The sequence below is a fragment of the Bubalus kerabau genome, chromosome 1 (genome assembly GCF_029407905.1).
Source record: "Bubalus kerabau isolate K-KA32 ecotype Philippines breed swamp buffalo chromosome 1, PCC_UOA_SB_1v2, whole genome shotgun sequence".
Classification (NCBI taxonomy): domain Eukaryota; kingdom Metazoa; phylum Chordata; class Mammalia; order Artiodactyla; family Bovidae; genus Bubalus; species Bubalus kerabau.
The window spans coordinates 186,339,118-186,360,397 of NC_073624.1; the positions used below are offsets into that span (position 1 = coordinate 186,339,118).

Consider the following 21,280-nt stretch of genomic DNA (forward strand, 5'->3'; position numbering starts at 1 on the left):
TCACTGCCCTGGGTCCCGATTCGATCCCTAGTTGGGGAACTAAGACCCCACAAGCCGAGAAGCATGGCCAAAAAATAAAATAAAATTGTAACATACACGTATTTCACTTTGCAATTTTTTTTAAATGTATTTATTTATTTTTGGTTGCACTGGGTCTCTGTCACTGCTCGTGGGCTTTCTCTAGTTGTGGCAAGCGAGGGCTAGACTCCAGTTGCAGTGTGCAGGCTTCCCATCGCAGTAGCTTCTCTTGTTGCACAGCACAGGTTCTAGCGCTCAAGGGCTTCAGTAGTTGCAACTTTCAGGCTTAGTTGCACTGCAGCATGTGGGATCTTCCTGGACCTGGGATCAAACTTGTGTCCCCTGCATTGGCAGGCAGATTCTTAACCACTGGACCACCAGGGAAGTCCTCACTTATTTATTTTGTGATTGTCTGTCTGTATTCCACCACACAAGCCCCCCCCCAACACTCTAGGACATCAGCACCACGAAGGCAGGATTCTCTGTGTATTTAGTTCACTGCTGTGGCCTCAACAGCTAGTTCAAGGCCCAGCACACAGTCAGTGCTCAAAAAAAATGTTGATGAAGGAATGGATCTCCATTTGACAGATGGGACAACTGAGGCTCAGAAAGGAGATAGCCCCTTCCCAAGCCCACACAAGTAGAAGTGGGGAGCCAAATACCAGCTCTGCAGGTCCAGAGGCAGTGCTCCTCGCCCAAGCTCTTCAAACTATACCAGGTTGCCTTGCATTTCATGGTGCCACACTGCAGGTGGAACTACCTGGAAACCAGGGTGCAAAGGCACCTGGGAAATGTAGTTCCCTTTGATACAGAGCAAAGCAAAGAAGTGCAGGTGGGATCTGAGAGCAAGCAGGCTAATAACCCTCATAGAGCCTGAGCAAGTGACTGACTTTTTGAGCTCAGTGTGTTATCTCATCTCCAATCCTTTGGCCACCTGATGCGAAGAGCCGACTCACTGGCAAAGACCTTGATGCTGGGAAAGACCACTGAGCAGTTTGAGGGGCTCAGCATGTGACAGGAACCACATGTACCACTCTACAGCCTGACAGCCTTTGTGGGATGAGTCCACACAGGACCTACAACAGAACAGATGGCCCCATCTGGCCTGAGGGAGGAAGTTCTCTGCTGACCTCAGGAAGATCAGCTGAGCCTTAAGCCTCGCCCCAGTCATGTGACATCTCAAAAGGGGAAAGAGGGTATGACTCATCAGCCCTCTGGGCTGGAGTAGGGCCAGGTGAAGAAAGGGGCTCCCTCTGACAGCAGGAGTGACTGAGGTTAGACCACTAGAAGGACTTCCTGGTAGCCGGAAGTGTGGGCGAAGGTAGCAAAGGACAGGAGGCCCTTTGACTAAATGGAGAAGTGGCCTGGGAGACTTTTTTCCTCCCTGCTGGGGGAGAGGGGGTGCAACCCCCTCAGTTCCCCTCCTCCCTCCACCAGAACCTCAGAGCTGGGCTGGCATCTCGCCCATATGCAAATCAGCACCCAGACACTTCCCCCTTGCTTGCAGGTCCCCCACCATCACAGCCCTGCCCCAGGCAAAGAAAGGGCTGGAAAGGTCGGCCAGTTCATCACCCTCTTTCGGGGAACTGGTGTGCAGCGATAGAGGTCCCTTGGGGTGCTGGAGATGGGGGCGACGGGATGTAGGGGACATGAAGCAGGAGAGTCAGAAGCCAGAGCCGAGCCCACAAACAAGCAGAAACCAGCTCCCCCACCCCCACCCCAGCCCCAGGGAGCCGACCGGAAACAGGAAATGCCTGTTACCAGGGCTTGCTCGGGGGAGACCGAAAAAGGGCGGCCCCGCCGCATTCAGCCCGTGCAGCCCCTTAATCTTGAGCTCGCAAGACTTCTTCCTGCAGACCAGAGAGGGTGGGCGTGCTGTGCATCCTTTTCGAAGCCTGCAAGCAGAGGTGCTGAGTATAAACGCCTCTTCCTGGCATTCAAAACCCTCCCTGCTCCAGCCCATCTCTCTCCCCATCCCCTCCCCTCCCACTCTAGCACGCACTCAACATCTCACTACCAGTACAGGGGAATCAGACAGACAGGGTTTGACTCTCAGCCAAGCCAACTGCAACCTGAAGGACCTTGGATGGGTCACTGCATCTCCCCGGTTCCTCTGTTTCCTCATCCTCACCATGGAAATAAAAATACCAGTCGAATCTCCACTCTATCCCCTACCCAACAGTCAGGGCCACACTTTCATTCAGCAAGCATGTGTTGAATGCCTGCTGTATGCCACATCCTGGGACTGGGCGGTGGCTAAGACAGAACCTTGTCCCTACAGAGCTTACAGTCTAGTAGGGAGACAGACACCAAGCAGTTGTCATTGTTTAGCCACTCGGTCTTGACCGACCCTTTGCGACCCCGTGGACTGTAGCCCGCCAGGCTCCTCTGTCCATGGGATTTCCCAGGCAAGAATACTGGAGTGGATTGCCACTCCCTTCTCCAGGGTCTCTTCCCCGACTCAGGAATCGAATCCGCATCTCCTGTGGCTCCCACATTGGCAGGCAGATTCTTCAGCACCGCGCGACCTGGGAAACCCCACTACTTGTGTAAAAAGTATTATAAACCTATTACAGTACAGCACTATATAACAGATTGTGTTAGTTTTGGGTACCTGGTCTAACTTTGTTGGCCTTATGAAAAAGTTAGACTTACAGGGAATGGGGACTTCCATTCGTATGTAGGGGACTTATTGCAAATATTATTTTAGAGTGTGAGGTGGGGGAAAAGTGTTCCAGGCAAAGGGAATAGCATGAAAGGGGTCTCTGATCATTTAGCCACTCATTCACTGATTAGGGAAATATTTATTGAGCAACTATTATGTTCCAAACACTGGTTTAAATGCCAGGGATACAGTTGTGAAAAAAAAAAGATTTACATCCCTGCCTCCATGAGGCTGACATTTTGGCAGGAGACAGACAACAAATGTGTTACATGAGTGTGTATATAGCTTGTGTGTGTGTGTGCGTGTGCCCTCAGTCATGTCCTACTCTTTGCAACCCCATGGACTGTAGCCCGCCAGGCTCCTCTGTCCATGGGGATTCTCCAGGCAAGAATACTAGAGTGGGTTGCCACTCCCTTCTCCAGGGGATTGTCCCGACCCAGGGATCGAACCCATATCTCTTGTGTCTCCAGCATTGGCAGGTGGATTCTTTACCACCGAATGACCTGGGAAGTTCATATAGCTTATTGCTGCTGCTGCTAAGTCACTTCAGTCGTGTCCGACTCTGTGCGACCCCATAGACGGCAGCTCCCCCATCCCTGGGATTCTCCAGGCAAGAACACTGGAGTGGGTTGCCATTTCCTTCTCCAATGCAGGAAAGTGAAAAGTGAAAGTGAAGTCGCTCAGTCGTGTCTGACTCCTAGCGACCCCATGGACTGTAGCCCACCAGGCTCCTCCATCCATGGGATTTTCCAGGCAAGAGTATTGGAGTGGGGTGCCATGCTTATTAGGAGGTGGTAAATATTAAGCGAGAAAATTAGTAGGATAACGGGATGGGGCATGCCAGGAAGGGGTGCCATTCTAAATGAAGGGGCCAGAGAAGGCTCACTGAGAGAGTGACATTTGAATAAAGACTTGTAGGAGGACTTCCCTGGTGGTCCAGTGTTTAAGAATGCACTTGCCAATGTAGGGGAAACGGGTTTGATCCCTGGTCCAGGAGAATCCCACATGCCTCAGGGCAACCACAACTACTGAGCCTGCGTGCCTAGAGCCCGCGCTCTGCAACACGAGAAGCCACCGCAGTGAGAAATCCATGTACCACACCACGCACCACAACGCAGAGTAGCCCCTGCCTGCTGCAACTAGAGAACGCCAGCGCACAGCAACAAAGACCCAGAGCAGCCGAAAAATAATAAGAAGAAGTGTTTAAATTAAAAAAAAAAAAAAGAGAGAGAGAGAGAGACTTGAAGGAGGGAATAATCTGGTTAGGTGTCTGGAAGAAAACGCTTCCAGACAGAGGGAACAGCTAGTGCAAAGACCCCGAGACTGGACCCTGCCTGGTGCTTTGAAGGAAGAGCTTGGAGACCAGAGTGGCTGGAGCAGAGTGAGAAAGGGGGAGTGGGAGGGAGTGAGCCACGGGTGGTATCCAATGCTGATTTACCAAAACTGGGGCCATGTGAGGGAAACGGGGCAAGTGTTGCCATGGGAGCATCTCACCATCCTGCCATTATCTCCCAGAGTCCCTGTGAGGGAAGCACAAATTATTTTTTTTTTAACATTTTTAAAAAGATTGTTTTGATATAAACCATTTTTAAGTCTTTATTGAATCTGTTACAACACTGCTTCAGTTTTATGTCTTGATTTCTCAGCCATGAGGCATGTGGGATCTTAGTTCTCTGACCAGGGATCAAACCCTCACCGCCTGCATTAGAAGGTGAAGCCTTAACCCCGGGACCACCAGGGAAGTCCCAAGTACAAATGACTGATGTCTTTTGAAGCATTTTCTCCAACTCTCCCCTGGTCCCCCGCTCAATCACAGCTAAGATTGACGGCAACAGCCCCACCTCTCTTGGGATGCTCAGATGCTGCAAACATCTGGGGGTCACTCTGGGTCCCCCAAGCAAATAACCACAAGACAGCCACCCCCAGGGAGAAGTTCTGGAAACCCCATCCTTTGAGGAGTCATGAAAGCACTGTGGGTGTTCTTCCTCGGTGAGAGGGAACTTGGAGGAAGCTGAAGATGTAATCACAGAGGCAGATCTCTGATGGGTTATCTGAAGGAAGACGATTAGCTGGAGACATGTGATAAGGAGAGTCCTAAGAAACAAGATCTGGGTTTGATCTAAGAGTGAACAAGTGTCCAAAAGCAGTAGAGCCATTAAAGCTTAGGAGGGCCCCGCCACTGGAAAAAAAATCATTGCTTATCTTTGATTCTCAGGCAAAGAGCAAGAAGAGGAGCTTTCTTTAACTAAAACACTTTGTTGCTGTTCAGTTGCTAAGTCATGTCTCTTTTGTGACCGCCCACCCCCCCACCATGGACTATAGTAAACCAGGCTCCTCTGCCCTCCACTATCTCCCAGAGTTTGCTCAAGTTCATGTCCATTGAGTTGGAGATGTTATCTAACCATCTCATCCTCAGCCACCCCTTTCTCCTTTTGCCTTCAACCTTCCCCAGCATCAGGGTCTTTTCCAGTGAGTCAGCTCTTTGCATCAGGTGGCCAAAGGATTGGAGCGGAGATAACACTCTGAGCACAAAGAGGTAGTCACTTGCTCAGGGTCTATGAGGGTAATTAGCCTGCTTGCTCTCAAATCCTACCTGTCCTTCCTTTGCTTGGCTCTGTGTCAAAGGGAACTGCATTTCCCAGGTGCCTTTGCACCCTTCCTTCCAGCTAGTTCTAGCCAATGGGAGGCCCAGGCAGGAGACCAGAGGGTGGAAGGAAGAGAGAAGCCAGGGTATTTCTCCTTCTCTTGTTCTGCCTCTCCAGCAGCAAATATACCTCCTCCATGGTCTCAGCTCCCTGAAGACAGCTTTAGCCTGAAGGTCTAGCTCCTGTTACATGGTTCTGACCCCAGGGTCCTGGTCCTACTACCTCCTTCTATTTTTTTCTCCAGTCTATGACTACTCTCTGGCTTACCTTAGTAGCGGGCATCCCTGGTGGCTCAGACAGTAAAAGAAGCTACCTGTAATGCAGGAAACCTGGGCCGGGAAGATCCCCTGGAGAAAGAAACGTCTACCTACTCAAGTATTTTTGCCTGGAGAATCCCATGGAAAGAGGAGCCAGGCGGGCTGCAGTCCATGGGGTTGCAAGAGTCGGATACGACTCAGCGAAATTATTAATAACTGTGCTTTCCAAAGATGGCAACAAAAATACCACCATCCAGCATGCTCTTCTGCAGTGTGACTTGTCAAATCCCCCTTAAGAGGTGGAGTTTGTTTCCCCACCCCTTGAAGCTAGGCTGGTCTCAGCTACTTGCTTGTCACTGAGAACACAGCCAAGTGACACCATATGATTCCTAATTAGGTCAGAAGAAATCTTCCAGCTTCTGCCTTGGTTTCTTAAGAAACACTTGCTGTCTCTCCACACTCCTCCTTGAAAGCCCAGTCACCATGTTATGAGGAAACCCAAGTCACATGGAGAGACCACATGCCAGTTTTCCAGGCAAGAGCTCCAACTGAGCAGAGCTTCAAGTCATCCTAGCCTAGGCACTCCCACAAGAGAGTGAAGAAAGCTCCAGGTGCTTCCAGCCCCCAAATATTCAAGGTTTCTCCTCCCAGAGCTAAAAAACCATCATCACCACGCCCCATCTGAACCCCAGACTCACTAAATCTGTGAGAAGGATAACATAGTTATTGACATACATCACTTAGTTTGGGCTGGTCTGTTTCCCAGTAACAGATAACTGAAACACAGAGGTGCCTAAGTCATAAGTACTTAGAACAACACTTGCAGATAAGTAGGTGCTCAGTTAGTGAGACCTGTTTCCGTTGTTATTCATTATACTTTCTAAATCTAGCCCCATCCATTTCATTAAAATTATTGTTTTCAAAGTACCCAAACCTGGGGAGTTCCCTGGTGGTCCAGCGGTTAGGATTCTGAGCTCTCACTGCTCGTGGCCTAGGTTCAATCCTTGGTCAGGGAACTAAGATCCCACAAGCCACATGGTGCTGCCAAAATAAATCATTAATTAATTCATTTACAACAGGGTTTCAGTTTCCAAGGAAGATGGAAGGTTCTCCTGGAAAGAGGAATTTATGACTACCAGTCATTCACACTTTAGTGAGGATTAACAAACTATCAAAGTGACAGGTGATGGAGATTTACCAAAAAAAAAAAAAAATTTCCAGGTACCAAGACCTGGATGTGGATACACTTTGCTCTTTAGGTCTCTTGATGTTGCATCCTTCTGGCCCCTGACACTACAACCTTATAAGGTAGGTACTATCCTTACCCCCAATTCAAAGGGGGAAAACCAAGTCACAGGTTCAGCAGCTCATCCAAGATTGCAAAGTCAAGACTGGCACCCAGACACCCAGGCAACCAGAGTCCATGGCCCTCCAACAGGGTTTCTAGGTCTTTTCAAGACTGATACTTGGGCAGCTATCTTGGGCATTCTTGCTATTGATCAGTTGCTAAGTTGCGTCTGATTCTTTGTGACCCCATGGATTGCAGCACACCAGGCTTTCCTGTCCTTCACTATCTCCCGGAGTTTCCTCAAATTCATGTCCACTGAGTCAGTGATGCTATCTAACCATCTCATCCTCTGCCACTCCCTTCTCCTTTTGCCCTCAATCTTTTCCAGCATCAGTGTCTTTCCCAATGAGGCTGCTCTTCGCATCAGGTGGCCAAAGTTTTAGAGCTTCAGCTTCAGCATCAGTCCTTCCAATGACTATTCAGGGTTGATTTCCTTTAAGATTGACTGGTTTGATCTCCTTGCAATCCAAGGGCCTCTCAAGAGTCTTCTCCAGCACCACAATTCAAGAGCATCAGTTCTTCAGCACTCAGCCTTCTTCATGGTCCAGCTCTCACGTCCGTATATGACCACTAGAAAAACCATAGTTTTGACTATACAGACCTTTGCCTTGGGCACAAGAGGACAAATAGCTACACCTCTGTACTCTACCCACTCAACACAGAACCACACCACTCCCTCCAGTAGTAACAGCCCAAAACATCTCCAGGCATTGCCACATGTCCCCTGGTAGGACAGAGCTGCTTCCTCCCTACCCCCAGTTCAGAACAACCGCACTGTGACCCAGGTTCAATCCCTAGTCAGGACTGGAAAAAAAAAAAGGAACCACTGCACTAACCAGCACGCTGGGCTGCCTCCCAACTCCAGGGTCAGATGGCCCAATCAGAACTCTCCAAAAGCTATATCTCCCCCAGCCTTCCCATCTCAGCAAATGATACCCCATTTGTGTGGGTCCCTAAGCTACAACCTTTGCCTGATATCATCTGACCTCCTCCTTTCATTTATTTCCAGCCCTCCTCCATCCAATCTGTCAGCAAGTCTGATCAGCCCAACCCCCCCCAAAATGGGAGGCAGATGCATTGTCCCCAGCTCCTTGTCCAAGCCCCCATCACTTCTCCATGGAACCCCTCCATCAACTTCCTCCTCCCAGGTTCCCTTGCTGCTACCTCTATTGCCTTTAGAGTCCGGTCACCATGCTGCCAAGTCGTTTCAGTCGTGTCTGACTCTGTGCGACCCCATAGACAGCAGCCCACCAGGCTCCCCGTCCCTGGGATTCTCCAGGCAAGAACACTGGATTGGGTTGCCATTAGAGCTGCTTAAAACCCTCCAAAGATTTCCAATCCCATTTAAATTCCATACACAGTCCCAAAGCATTTTGCAGTGAAGTGCCTTCCTCCCAAACATCATTTCCCTCCACTCCCCTTCACTGGCTCACCTTCTTCAGCCAGCAGATTCTTCATTCTCATCTGCCTGCCACAGGGCCATTGCACAGGCTTTCTCCTCCTTGCCCCCGTGCTTCCTAGGTGGCTCCTCATTCTTCAGCTCTCAGCTTTCCTTGACCACCCCGCTCTGTTTGCTCTTCAGCATCCTGAACCTTGATTTATTCCATCTGCAACACTGACTACTGTGTTTTATTGATTTGCAGGGCGTTGAAAGGAAGTCCCCAGATACATCCACATCAGGCCCTTGGCACCAGTGAATGTGCTGTTATTTGGAAAAGAGGGTCCGGGATGGAGGGTAGTCTTTCCTGGTTGCTCAGTGGTAAAGAATCAGCCTGCCAGTGCAGGACACACAAGTTCGAGCCCTGACCTGGGAAGATCCTACATGCCACGGAGCAATTAAGCCCGTGCCCCACAACTACTTAAGCCTGTGCTCTAGAGCCCGGAAGCCACAACTACTGAGCCCACATGCTGCAACTGCTGAAGCCCATGACCCTAGAGCCCAGGCTCCACAACAAGAGAAGCCATTGCAATGAGGAGACTGTGTACCACAACGAGAGAGCAGCCTCCGCTAGCCACAACTAGAGAAAAGCCCACGCAGCAACAAAGACCCAGCATAGCCAAAAAAAAAAAGACCCTGTGCTTCCAATGCAGAGGGTGTGGACTCGATTTTTCTAAAAATGACTTTGCAAAACATCATAAAGGATATCAAGGTGAGGAGATTATTCCAGATTATGAGATGCACAGACAGACAGACATAAAGGACACAGTCACGTGAAGATGGAGGCAGAGGCTGGAATAACACAGCCACAAGCCAAGGAATGCCTGGAGCCAGTCGAAGCTGGAAGATGCAAATAAGGGATTCTCCTTTACAGCCTGGAGTTGGAGCAAGATGCTGCTGACGCCTTGCTTTCCAACCACTGCCCTCCAGAACTCTGAGACAATATAGCTGTTGTTTCAAGCCACCCAGTTTTTGCGACTTTGTTACAGCGGCCACAGAAAACAGAACACAGGCAGCCTTCTCTCCCAAGAGGCCACGAACTCAGGAGAGCAGAGAGGAAATCTGTGGTGTTTCTTCCCATCACCCCAGTCATCAGCACAGTGCTGGCTGCCGGATAATAAAATAAAGGAATATCTAACTTGAAGAAGCTGTCAATCTCATCTTTACCCCAGCCAGTAATTAATTGTTCATTTCTCTTTAGATTCTGTGCCACCCACCTCCCCCTACTCACCTCCCTCCCCCACCCACCTCCCACCTCTCGGACACAAGAAGCTCACTCCCTCCAAAACAGTGGTTCTCCCAGGGGCAATTCTGCTCACCAGGGTATATTTCGCAATGCCCAGGGACATTTTGTTGATCCCACCCTAGGGGGGCAGAGTGGGTGAAGGTCAGGGATGCTACCCAACTTCCTACAATGCATAGGCAGCTCCCAGGACAGAGAATGAAATGCCAATTTCAGCACTACTGATACTGAGAAACTCTGGACTCAGTTTAGCACTTGATACCAAGATAAACATCGATGGATCAACTGCCTCTTGACTTCTCCCTGCTTTTCTGGTAACCATCCCTCTATTTCCCCGGGATGAAACAGCCCTTTCCCCAGTCTAGTTCCTTTGGGTAGAGTTGACTCCCTCACCAATGCCAGGAATGGGCGTGTGATCTGGCCTGATCAATCAGGCCATGCATTCTCCCAGCAATGGGTTCAAGATTGGACATGTCACCCCCTCCCCCCAAATGATCATGTCCGATGAAAGAGAGAGCTGGGGTTTAGGGGCCATTAAATTGACCCTTTCGTTTTCCACTAGACACAGAATTGTGGGAATAAAAATTTGGAACATCTGGACACTCATATCTACCTCCATGAGGGCAAAGAATGACTAAGATGGAGGAAAACACTTAAAAGAAAACAGAGTTAAGAGATGGAGGGCAATGGGTAAAGAGAGGAGGGTTTCTGAGATATTGTCAAGACCCTGGATCCAGCTGGACATATAGGCCTTCTCTCCCAAGCTTTTCAGTTATGTGAGGTAATAAATATTATTTTTTGACTAAGCCAGTTTCACTTGGGTTTTCTGTCACAAGATCTAAGACTCTTGCTCGAAACTTCTGCAGATTAAGCTCAGAATTTCCTCAAACCTTAAACTTCTCCAACTGAACATCCCTTATTTCTTCAAGAACACAGTTCCCCCAAGGGACCTGACTTTCATGTTCCTCTTAAAGTCCAAGTCTCAGAACACCATCCTTGATATCAGAGGAGGACAGTCCATCTCTGCAATGTAGTCAGATCGTTAGAATGTAATATAGTGAGATTGTTAGAAACCTAAATATGCCCATCCAACATACCCCCAGGTCCTCCCCACTTCCTGGCACCGTTAGTTTTAGTAAGAGAGAAACAGAACTGCTTTTGGCCCCTGAAATATACCCGGACTTCCCACAGTCAGTTGGCATGTCACCTCCTCCAGGAAGCCTACCCTGATTGTTTCTGGGACTTCCCTTCTCTCTGCTCCCACAATGCCCTGGGTGCCACCCACCCATCACTGAGTGTGTTACTCTGTCATAGCTGCCTACTTCCTCATCTGTTTCCATGAGCTGCTATATGGTCTGTGTCTCATTCATTGTGGGACTCTCCATCACCCAGTGAGTGGAACGAACTAGTACAAAGAAATGCCTCTGAGGTGGGTGGCAGCCTCATCACCATTATTATTTTTGTTATCATTGCTATCATCATTGGCTTCATTTGCCCCATTTTACAGACAAGAAAACCAAACGTGAGAAAGCCGAGGCAACTGCTTGAAGTCACGTAGCCTGGAACTAGTAAAGCCAGGATAATCTCAGGTAATTCATTCTCAATCACCGGTTACCAACTACCACTACCTAGTCATAGGCACTCAACAAATACCTACTCAATCAGAGATGGATCAGCAAACTCTGTAAAGAGGCAGACAGTAATTTGGGTTTTTTTTGGCTTTGCAGGTCATAGAGTCTTTGTCATAGGTCACAGAGAGAGAGCAGTCACAAACAATGTGACAAGTAGGCAAGACTTTGTATCAGTTAAACTCTGCTTACAAAAAGAGGCAGACGGCTGACGGTTTCTAGGGTGCTGACCCCTGTATTGAATGACTGAATGAATGAATATGTGATCAATGTTTTATTGAGTGGGGCTTCCCTGGTGGCTCAGAATCCGCCTGAGCAATGGTAAAGAATCTGCCTGCCAATGTGGGAGATGAGAATTCAATCCCTGGATCAGGAAGATCCCCTGGAGAAGGAAATGGCAACCCACTCCAGTATTCTTTGCTTGGGAAATCCCAGGGACAGAGAAGCCTGGCAGGTTATATCATCCATGGGGTCATAAATCAGTTGGACATGATGCAGCAACTAAACACCAACAACAATTTCGTTAAGCACCTACTATGCGCTGAGTGCTGTCCTAAGAACTAAGGACACAATTGTGAACCAAACAGACAAAAAGCTTTCCCCTGATATTCCAATGGGGGAAGCAGATAATAACCAAATAAGCCAAAAAACTATGGTAAGTCTGGGGCTTCCCTGGTGGTCCAATGGTTAAGAATCTGCCTTCTAACACAGGGGTCACAAGTGTGATCCCTCATCTAGGAAGATCCTACATGCCGCAGGGCAACTAATCCACTGCTCCACAACTACTGAGCCCAAGGTGCCCTGGGTTAGCCAGGGCACCACAACGCATGCCACAACTAAGACTCAACACAGCCAAATAAGTAAATAATTTTTTTAAGTTAAAAAAAAAATCAGTGGTAAGTCAGCAAGTGCTAAGTACTGCTTTGTTGTTGTTTAGTCACTAAGTCATGTCCACCTCTTTTGTAACCACAAGGACTATAACCCGCCAGGCTCTTCTGTCCTTAGGATTTTCCAGGCAAGAATACTGGAGTGGGTTGCCATTTCCTCCCCCAGGGGATTTTCCCAACCCAGGGATCGAGCTTGCATCTCCTGCATTGGCAGGCAGATTCTTCTCCCATTGAGCCACTTGGGAAGACCCACTAAGTATTACAGAGGAAAATTTAGAAAGGGAAGAGAATGGAAGGTATTGTGGTGGGATGGGGGTGGGGGCAGACAGGGCAGCGGATGCAATTTCATATAAAGAAAGCAGCAGAAATCTCTCTGATAAGAAACCTTCAGGAGATAAGAGAACAACCAGGGTATGTATCTGAGGGGAAGAGTGATTTGTGGAGAAAGACAGCAAGTGCAAAGGCCCTGGGGCTATATTGTACCTGGTGGGTTCTAAGAACAGGGAGGGGGCCCATGTGGCTGCAGTGGGGTGAGGGAGGAGATGAGAGCTGAGAGGCGGGCAGACACCAAACGCAGAGGCTCTTATGGATCATGCTGAAGATTTTGCCTTTTGCTGCAAGGGGGCCCATGCATGGGAGGGCTGAGAGCAAGGGAAGGGCTAGGGGTTTCCAGCATCCTCCCTGAAGTCCTGAAGGGTGATGTTTCCCAGTACTGGGCCCAGAGAGGAAGTCAGTGAACAGAACAGAATGGAATGGGAAAGAAGGCACGGCACCAAATATTGACTCTCTCAAGCTTCCATCCCCGTCAGCCCTAATGGGCATGTTTAAATGAGGTCTTCCACCCAACCCAAGCCAACCCACTGGGCTGAGATTTCCTTGTACCCAGGCCCCACTCTGTCCCCAGCTGAATCCTTCCCCATGGCTCTGGTCCATGTCCTCCTCCTTCCTCATCTCACAGAGGTTTCCTCAAAGCCAGCCCCCTCCAAAGCTACATCGCTGAAGTCAGCTAGGCATCACCCAGGGGTCCTCTTGTCACCGCCTTCTCTATATCCACCCAACCCACTTCCTTGTCCTTCCTGGCACAGAGCTAAACTACATTCCCGGCCTGCCTTGCAGTTGGATGGGACCACATAACCAAGTTCTGGCCAGCGGAATAAGGATGGAGGTGATGGTGCCACTTCCGGGTCTGGTCCATGCAAACCCCCCAGGGTTTCCCTCCCCATCACTCCCTCCTTTGCCGTCTGACTCCAAGGGCTTCAGGGAGGGTGGGGCCATGAGGCAGAAGGAGCCCAGGTCCTGTAGGGACTTTGTAAAGAATGGCTGGGCTTTCCTGGTACCTTAGTGGTAAAGAATCCACCTGCCAATGCAGAAGACATGGGTTCGATCTTTAGTCCAGGAAGATCCCACATGCCTTGAAGCAGCTAAGCTGGTACACCACAACTACCAAGCCTGTGTTCTAGAGCCTGAGAACCACAACTACTGAGCGTGCGAGCCCCAGAGCTTGAGTTCTGCGGCAACAGAGGCCACAGCAATGAGGAGCCCTCGCGCCACAAGCAGAGAGTAGCCCCTGCTCACCGAAACTAGAGAAAAAGCCTGCGCAGAAACTAAGACCCAGTACAGCCTAAAAATAAATAAAGAAATAAAAGAAATATATACATATATATAAAGAAGGAATATTTTCTTAATCCCCAAGTTGACCCAAAGCAGATTGTGGTATAAGCCAGAAGGAAATTCTTTAAATTCACTGAAGAAATACAGTTCACTACAGCAACTAATATTTTGCACCCTGACCTATACCACATCCTACAGGCAAGCTCAGACCTACTGAAATCAAATTAGCAAAAAGAATGACTCCCATTAATTTACATGCTATCAATCATATGTCAATCACTGAGATAAAAATGTAGCCTGCATTATCATGCTGAACCTTCATACAACCCTGAGATATCAGTGCTGTCCACACCCCCATTTTGTAGATAAGGATCAGATAGATTAAGTCATTTTTTTGTCCAAGATCACAAGGCTACTAAGTACCTGACTTGAAATTCAGAACAGCTCAATATATAAAGAGTTCCTAAAAATCAATTTTAAAAAAGGGGGCAATAGTCCTGGAAGGGAAAAACATGGGCAAGTGATATGAACAAATATTCGTTTGCAAAAAGAAAATAAAAATAACTCTTATAAGAAAAGATGCTCAGTCTCAGACTAAGAGAAATGTAAACTGAGTCATAATGAGCTTCATTTATCACCCAAGTTGGCAAGACTCCAAAAGCTTAACAACTGTTGGCAGGGCAATGAAGAAACCAGCATTCTCACTGTTAGAGGTAATGTAATTGGAACAATGCATATGGGAACAATCCCATACAGAGAACAATTTGGCAAGATCTACCAAAAACACAGACTCACCTGCTTTGAGCCAAGAAACCCTTCTGAGAATTCATCCCATGGATATACTTGCTCATGTATCTGGCTGCAATAACAGCATTTATATATAACTAGATACTTTTCTATGTTCTTTATAGTAACTCATTTATCCTTCACAACAATACTTTCACATAAGGACTTATTATCTCCATTTTAGAGATGAAGAATCGGAAGCATAGAGAGGTTAAGTAACATGCCCAAGGTCACACAGTAGAGGAGCTGAAAAACAGTTCATGGACAAGGTTACTGATCACAGAAAGTGTGTCAGAACAAAAGCATGGTTCAATACAAGTTCCCAGCAATAGGAGTGATGGTGAAATAAACCATTGCCCAGCTGGGCTATGGAATTGAGTTTAGAGTAAGTTAACAGTAAAGATTCTAAGAGAGAGAGTAGGGATTCTGAGGGACTTCCCTAGTGGTCCAGTGGTTAAGAGTCCATGCAGGGTGCATGGATTCAATCCCTGATTGGGGAAGTTCCACATGCCAACACAGGGCAGCCAAAAAGGAAAGAAAAAAAAAAAAGAGTAAGGATCCTGGGGCCAGGCTGCCTAGGTTCAAATCTCTGACTTTGTCACTTTCAAGCTGGTTACCCTGGGGCTAGGGACTTAACTTCTGTGTCTCAGTTTTCCCAGATGCAGTGTGCAAATTAAGTCACTGTGTAAAAAGTGTTTAAACCAACGATCAGCTCGCTTTTTCTACAAACACCTAGATAATAAATGTCTTCAGCACCATAGGCCAGATACTGTCTTCATCAGTTACTCAAATTTAGAATTGTAACTGGAAATTGGCCATAGATAATACATAAACAAATGGGCATGGGTGTGTGCTAATAAAACTTTATTTATAAAACATGCTGTGGTCCAGATTCAGCCCTCTTGTTGTAGTTTGCCAGCCCCTAGTTTGGAAGAATGCCTGGCACGTGGTTAGCCCAATGGAAGTAGTTTGTTTAGTAAACGGACAATCTAGAATATCCTGCAGTCAATTTTTTATACATGATCTTAGCCAAAAGGCCGAGAAGCGATGCTGCAGTCATTTTTTTTAAAGAATGGGAACACTGTATGAACTGATTTGGAAAGACGACCAAGGTGATGATTAAAGTAATGAAAGCAGGGTATACAGATAGTATGTTCTGTCTTTCACAGAAAGAGAGGAGTGTAGTTAATAAGAACCTAAATTTCTATGTGCATAAGAAAATTCTGTAAGGATATATAGTCAGCTTAAAAAAAGTAGTCACTTATGGGGGAAAGCAGGAACTGGGTATCTGAGGAAGATGGCCAAAGATTATATTTTTCTCTGCACACCTTCTATGTGTTTTGAACTTTGAACGATACACACATATTATTTAACTAAAGAATCAAATATTTTAAAGATTCTACCAGGCTCTCTGTCCCCCAGCACAGGGTTTCTCAAAGTCAGCCCTGTTGACATTGGGTGCACGCGCGTTCAGGCTTGTCCGACTCTTTGAGACCCCGTGGGCTGTAGCCCGCCAGGCTCATATGTCCATGGATTCTTTTCCAGGCAAGAATTCTGGAGTAGGTTGCCATTTCCTCCTCCAGGGGATCTTCCCAACCCAGGGATGGAACCCACATTTCCTGTACTGGCAGGCGGATTCTTTACCACTGCTTCTGCTGCTGCTAAGTCGCTTCAGTCGTGTCCGACTCTGTGCGACCCCAGGACGGCAGCCCATCAAGGCTCCCCCGTCCCTGGGATTCTCCAGGCAAGAACACTGGAGTGTGTTGCCATTTCCTTCTCCAATGCAGGAAATTGAAAAGTGAAAGTGAAGTCGCTCAGCCGTGTCCGCCTCCTAGCGACCCCATGGACTGTAGCCCACCAGGCCCCTCTGTCCATGGGATTTTCCAGGCAAGAGTACTGGAGTGGGGTGCCATTGCCTTCTCCGTTTACCACTGCACCACCTAGGAACCCCACTGTTGACATTGGGGCTGGATAATTTTCTGTTGTATGTGAAATTATCAGATGTTGCACAGCATCCTCTATCCACTGGATAACAGTAGCAGCTCCCAGAAGTGACAACCCAGACTGACGCTGCCAAAGGTCCCCTGCTGGGGGAGCAAAACCACCCCAGTTGAGAACCACTGCCCTAACCCAAACTCCTACAAGCTATGCTATGTTACCAACCCTCCCATTTTCCCTCATCTTTCCTAAGAAGACTTTTTAGTGAGAGTTTATCGCAGATTTGATCCCTAGGTGGGGAAGATCCCCTGGAGGAGGGCATGGCAACCCGCTCCAGTATTCTTTCCTGAAGAATCCCATGGACAGAGGAGCCTGGCGGGTTACAGTCCATGGGGTCACAAAGAGTCGGACCCAACTGAAGCGACTGAGCACAGCACAGCACATCAGGTGTCGACACTATGCCGAGCAGTATTGAAATGTTAAAACAGTCCTCCCCTCAAAGGTGCCATATTTAGCCACAGTTCACAGATGGGGAAACTGAGGTTCAGAGAGATGAAACCAGGAAGTGGTGCAGCTGGGATCTGAGCCCAGATCTGGCGCCTCCGGGCCGCCACCGCCACCACCACCTCCAGCATAAGCCCACCCCTCCTGTTCTAACCCTCCCACCCTCTCCCTTCCCTGCCTCTACTGGTGGTGCCAGGGTTTATTGGCTGGGGATGAAAGCACAGAGAGGTTAAGTAACATGCCTAAGGTCACACAGCGGAGGAACTGAAAACAAGATTCATCATCTTGGCTCCAGTGACCACCCCCATTCCCAGTATAATAAGCTCCCCCGTCCTGGTGGGATCTTTCCCACAATGACGGTCACATTCATCTCTTCCTCTCCACTTCCTCAGCTTTAAGGTTTCATGTCTGCCACCCAGAATTTGGGCTCCCAGAGACAGCAAAGAGTGTCCGGTCACCCCTGTGGCCATCTGTAATGACATCGTCCTCTCTCTGGGTCTCAGACCTCAGAGAGACCATCCAGTGCGGAGACCCACTTCAATCTGACCTCACCCATGAACTATGCCCACACAGCCAGCCCAGGCACTGCCCCGCAGCACGACTATGTGGCCACTGACCTGCTCCTACCTTGGGGCCTTTGCCAGGAGCTCTGTTTCCTTAGATTCACCCAGCTCTTCCCTCACTTTGCCCAGGTCTCTGCTCTAATGTCACCTCGTCAGGGAAGCCTCCCAGACCTCATATGCAAAAGTGCAGCCTCACACTCCTAAGCCCCCCTTTTTCCAGACCACCCACCACTCCGAACAACGTAAATGTTGCCTTATTTGCCCACTGTCAGTGTCTCCCATTAGAGCATCAGCTTTTTGACAACAGGGTGTTTTTTTGGAGGGGCGGGGAGTACTTTACTTATTTATTTTTGATCATGCTGCACGGCATGTGGGATCTTAGTTCCCTGACCAGGGATCGAACTCATGTCCCCTGCAGTAGAAATGTGGAGTTTTAACCACTGGACCACCAGGGAAGTCCCGACAACAGGGGTTTGTGTGTGTCTTTGTCCCACTGTCTCAGCACCATGGATGAATGAATGAACGAACATGCTCTTTCCACTCTACCCAGGAAAGAGTGGAGCCAAAGCAGAGGAGCTCTCAAGAGGAAATGAGAGAAACAGAGAAGCATTCTAATTCCAGACGCCACACCTTTATTTACGGCATTGTGCGTCCCTCACCCCATCCCACCCTCATCAGGAGCCCTCCCTTTTCTCTCTTTGCCCTTCCACACCTCACTGGCAGTTCTTAGCCCTGGCTTAAATCTGTTGACAGACAGGGACTTGCAAACTTAAAGAGGCTGTTCTTGGGGCACCTCCCTTTGGTTTAAAATGACTACCTTTTAGCTTCCCGTGCATGGCCCCACTGTGAACAGGGCAAAGGATTGCGCTTTGAAAGGAGATAAAATGCACAGGGCAGCAAGGCCCAGAGCTCCCAGATAGAGAGGATCATGGAACACCCTTGCCCAGTGCCGGGTCTGACACAGTTAGGCACCAGGGTCAAAGCAATAAGAAAACTCCTACTCACTCTTCAAAACCCAGCACAAATGTCCCCTCTTGCATTAAGCCCAACTCCCCCAGGCAATCTTTTGCCTTTGCTCCAGGGCCCTCAGCCCAGAATTTTTGTTTCCCTCTGTCTCAGTCCTGACAACACAGGGCTAGGGAATGTCTGTCTTCCCCAGTCTGGGAACTCCTTGAGGGCCAGACTGAGACCTGGGTCCTCGGCATTAACCAGCACAGAAAATCAGGATTCATTAGTCCCTGCAGCTGCCCTCTTAGAGGTTAATGCCACACCCCACTGCCTTTTATCAGAAACCAGCTGTAGGGAAGATGCAGGCAAGGATGGAAGTTCATCCTTAGGTCTAACCACTTTCCCATTAGCGGCTATCGAAGCCACACTGGGTCTCAACTGCCCACAGGTCAGAGGCCTGACTGATCCTAGGGCTACTTCCTTCTGTGTGCAAACACATGTAGGCATAATTGTGTCCTGTGGCCACAACAGCTGGCTGGGGTGGGAGGATCTCTGGGGTTCCCTCATTCTTTCAGGAGGCCTGCCTGTGCTCAGGGAGGGTGAGCCACCCATCTCTCCCACGCGTGGGCCTGTCACCAGGAAACACCCCAAGGACCCCTCCCTGATCACTTACTGCTCCTCCCCCGATCTGCACGTGGCATCTCAACCCAGAAAAGAGGCAGTGCCCCAGGCCGCCCTCCCCATCTATCCCCAAAAAGGGCCCCCACCACCAGCCCACTGCACCTCCAGACAAGGCTTTCATCCTGGGGTGGGACCTGAGGGCTGGATGGCTAGTGTCCCCTCAGACCCCTAGGGCAGGCAGGGTGCCCCCAACCACCACCCATCAGCAGACATTACTTTTCATCCAGCGCTCAAGAGGCCAGGGGGAACCAGAGAAGGTACAACAGAGAGAGAATCCAGTCCAGTGGCCTCCCCCACCCAACCGCATTCAAATAGGGATTTGAATATATTTCCTGAGCCGGGGAGGTTGAAGTCAAATCCACCACCCCCTGAACCCTGGGGCCCTTGCAGAAATCCCTACAGAGAAAAAGCAGCTATTTCTAGGTTCCCACAAACCCCAAGAACACAGTCTCAGGGCTCTTTGGGACTGGGTCCTGCCTCAATGTACCTCTTGGGATGGACAGAGCTAGGAAGACCAGAGTCCCAGATCCACAGTCCCCCCACCCTCCCCATGCTGCCCCAGGCCCCGGCAGGAAGCCAAGGGGAAGATGTGAGGGGAAGGAAGGGGCCCAGGGCCCAGGAGGAGGCGACGCATGTGGGGGAAGGAATAGGAGGAGGCCCTTCCCCCATAGCCAGAATCTTAGTGGGTGGCAGGGTCAAGGGAGCCCAAAATCTCAGGTGCCCTATCGGCCACTCAGGAGATTCCTAGGGCCCCCTCCGGACCCCTAGCATGTCCCTTTTGGGGTCTAAATCTCCAGCGGAGTCAGCCTGAGGTTTTGGACTTGGGTTAACCCCAAGTTTGCCAGTTTTCAGCCTAGATGTGGGAACCCATTCCTGTTAACCTTGAGGGGGCCACCCCTGAATCTTCAGTGTTAGGACCCCCACATATCCCCCATGCCAGGCCCAGAGTTGGGGCCAGCCTCCTCTCTTCACTGCTGGCCCAGAGGCGCAGTGCATCAACCTCCTGGGTACCAGCCTGGGGTGCCTCCCGCCACCCACCCTCTGGTAGGCCTGCCTGTGGCCCGTCTCACCTGGGACATCTGGGGACGCAGGTTGACTTCCCGCAGGTTGATAGCGTGGGGCAGCAGGTTGTTGAGCAGCTGGCACAGAAGGACGCCATCCCGGAGGGCCTGCGCCAGCTCGCACACTTGGGCTCCATCCCAGGTCACACGGTGGCTGGGCGGTAGCACCCGGCACTGGATGAGCCAGTGGGTGCACTGGCGCCACAGCTCCATGGCCACTGCCTTCCCAGGCCCGTCCGCACACCCTCGCGGCCTCCTCCGCCCGCCGCCCGCCCGCCTGCGTGCCTGCCTGCCTGCCTCTGCTAGCCAGCTACCACTTCCTCTTTTTTGCCTGTAACTGTCGCCCTGAGAAGGGGTGGAGGAGGAGGAGCCGTGGGGTGGGGGCGGGTGGGGGGAGCACCTGGCCAGACCCAGCCCAGCCCCCTTTCAAGCAGGACCTGGCCTCTCTTTCGCCCACCAGCTAACACCAGGGCATCTGGGCGTGGGGACAGCGTAATTAGGCGGAGTTCCACTGCCTTCCTCTGCATGCAACCCAAGAGCAGTACCACCTCAGGAAAATACTTAAAATCCACCCTCTTCTCAACCCTCCCTCCTTCACCTCCTTGCTTGGCCAGCCCTGCTCCTTGCTAACCTGGACCAGTCTCCTCCCCCTCATCCCCAGGCTCCCGTTCTCACCCACCACAGTCTGTAACCCCCCCATCAGAGGGCACCTATGAACACCCCAGTCAAGCCACTGAGTCCCACAGCCCCCCTTGTTGGGAGTAAAAGTCCTGCCTGTACACCACAAGGTTCTTCCCTTATCTCTTCCACTCTCTCCTTCATTTGCTCTCTTCCAGTCAAACAGGGCCTCCTCAATGTTCCCTGAACCCACGAGGTCACCCCAAAATCTAGAGTCCTAGGACTCACCCTAGAGTCCTGCCACAGGGCCTTTGCACATGCTGGTCCTCTGCCTTAGACAGCTCCATGGCCAGCTCCCTCATTTTCTGCAAATCTTAGCTCCAGGGCACCTTCTCATGAAGTCTTCCCAAACCTCTCCATTTCAAATCACAGTCTTTATTC

At 49.8% G+C, this 21,280-nt stretch overlaps 1 protein-coding gene across 1 annotated transcript in view; it reads right to left on the reverse strand.

Annotated features, from left to right (window-relative positions):
• Positions 1–20,491, reverse strand: part of VAV1 (vav guanine nucleotide exchange factor 1) — a 63,910-nt gene extending 43,419 nt beyond the window's left edge. The window contains exon 1 of the mRNA XM_055546149.1: positions 20,231–20,491. Within this exon, the coding sequence (XP_055402124.1) occupies positions 20,231–20,434 (204 nt within the window). The 5' untranslated portion in view covers positions 20,435–20,491. The remainder of the gene's footprint in view (positions 1–20,230) is intronic.
• Positions 20,492–21,280: the final 789 nt, after the last annotated feature.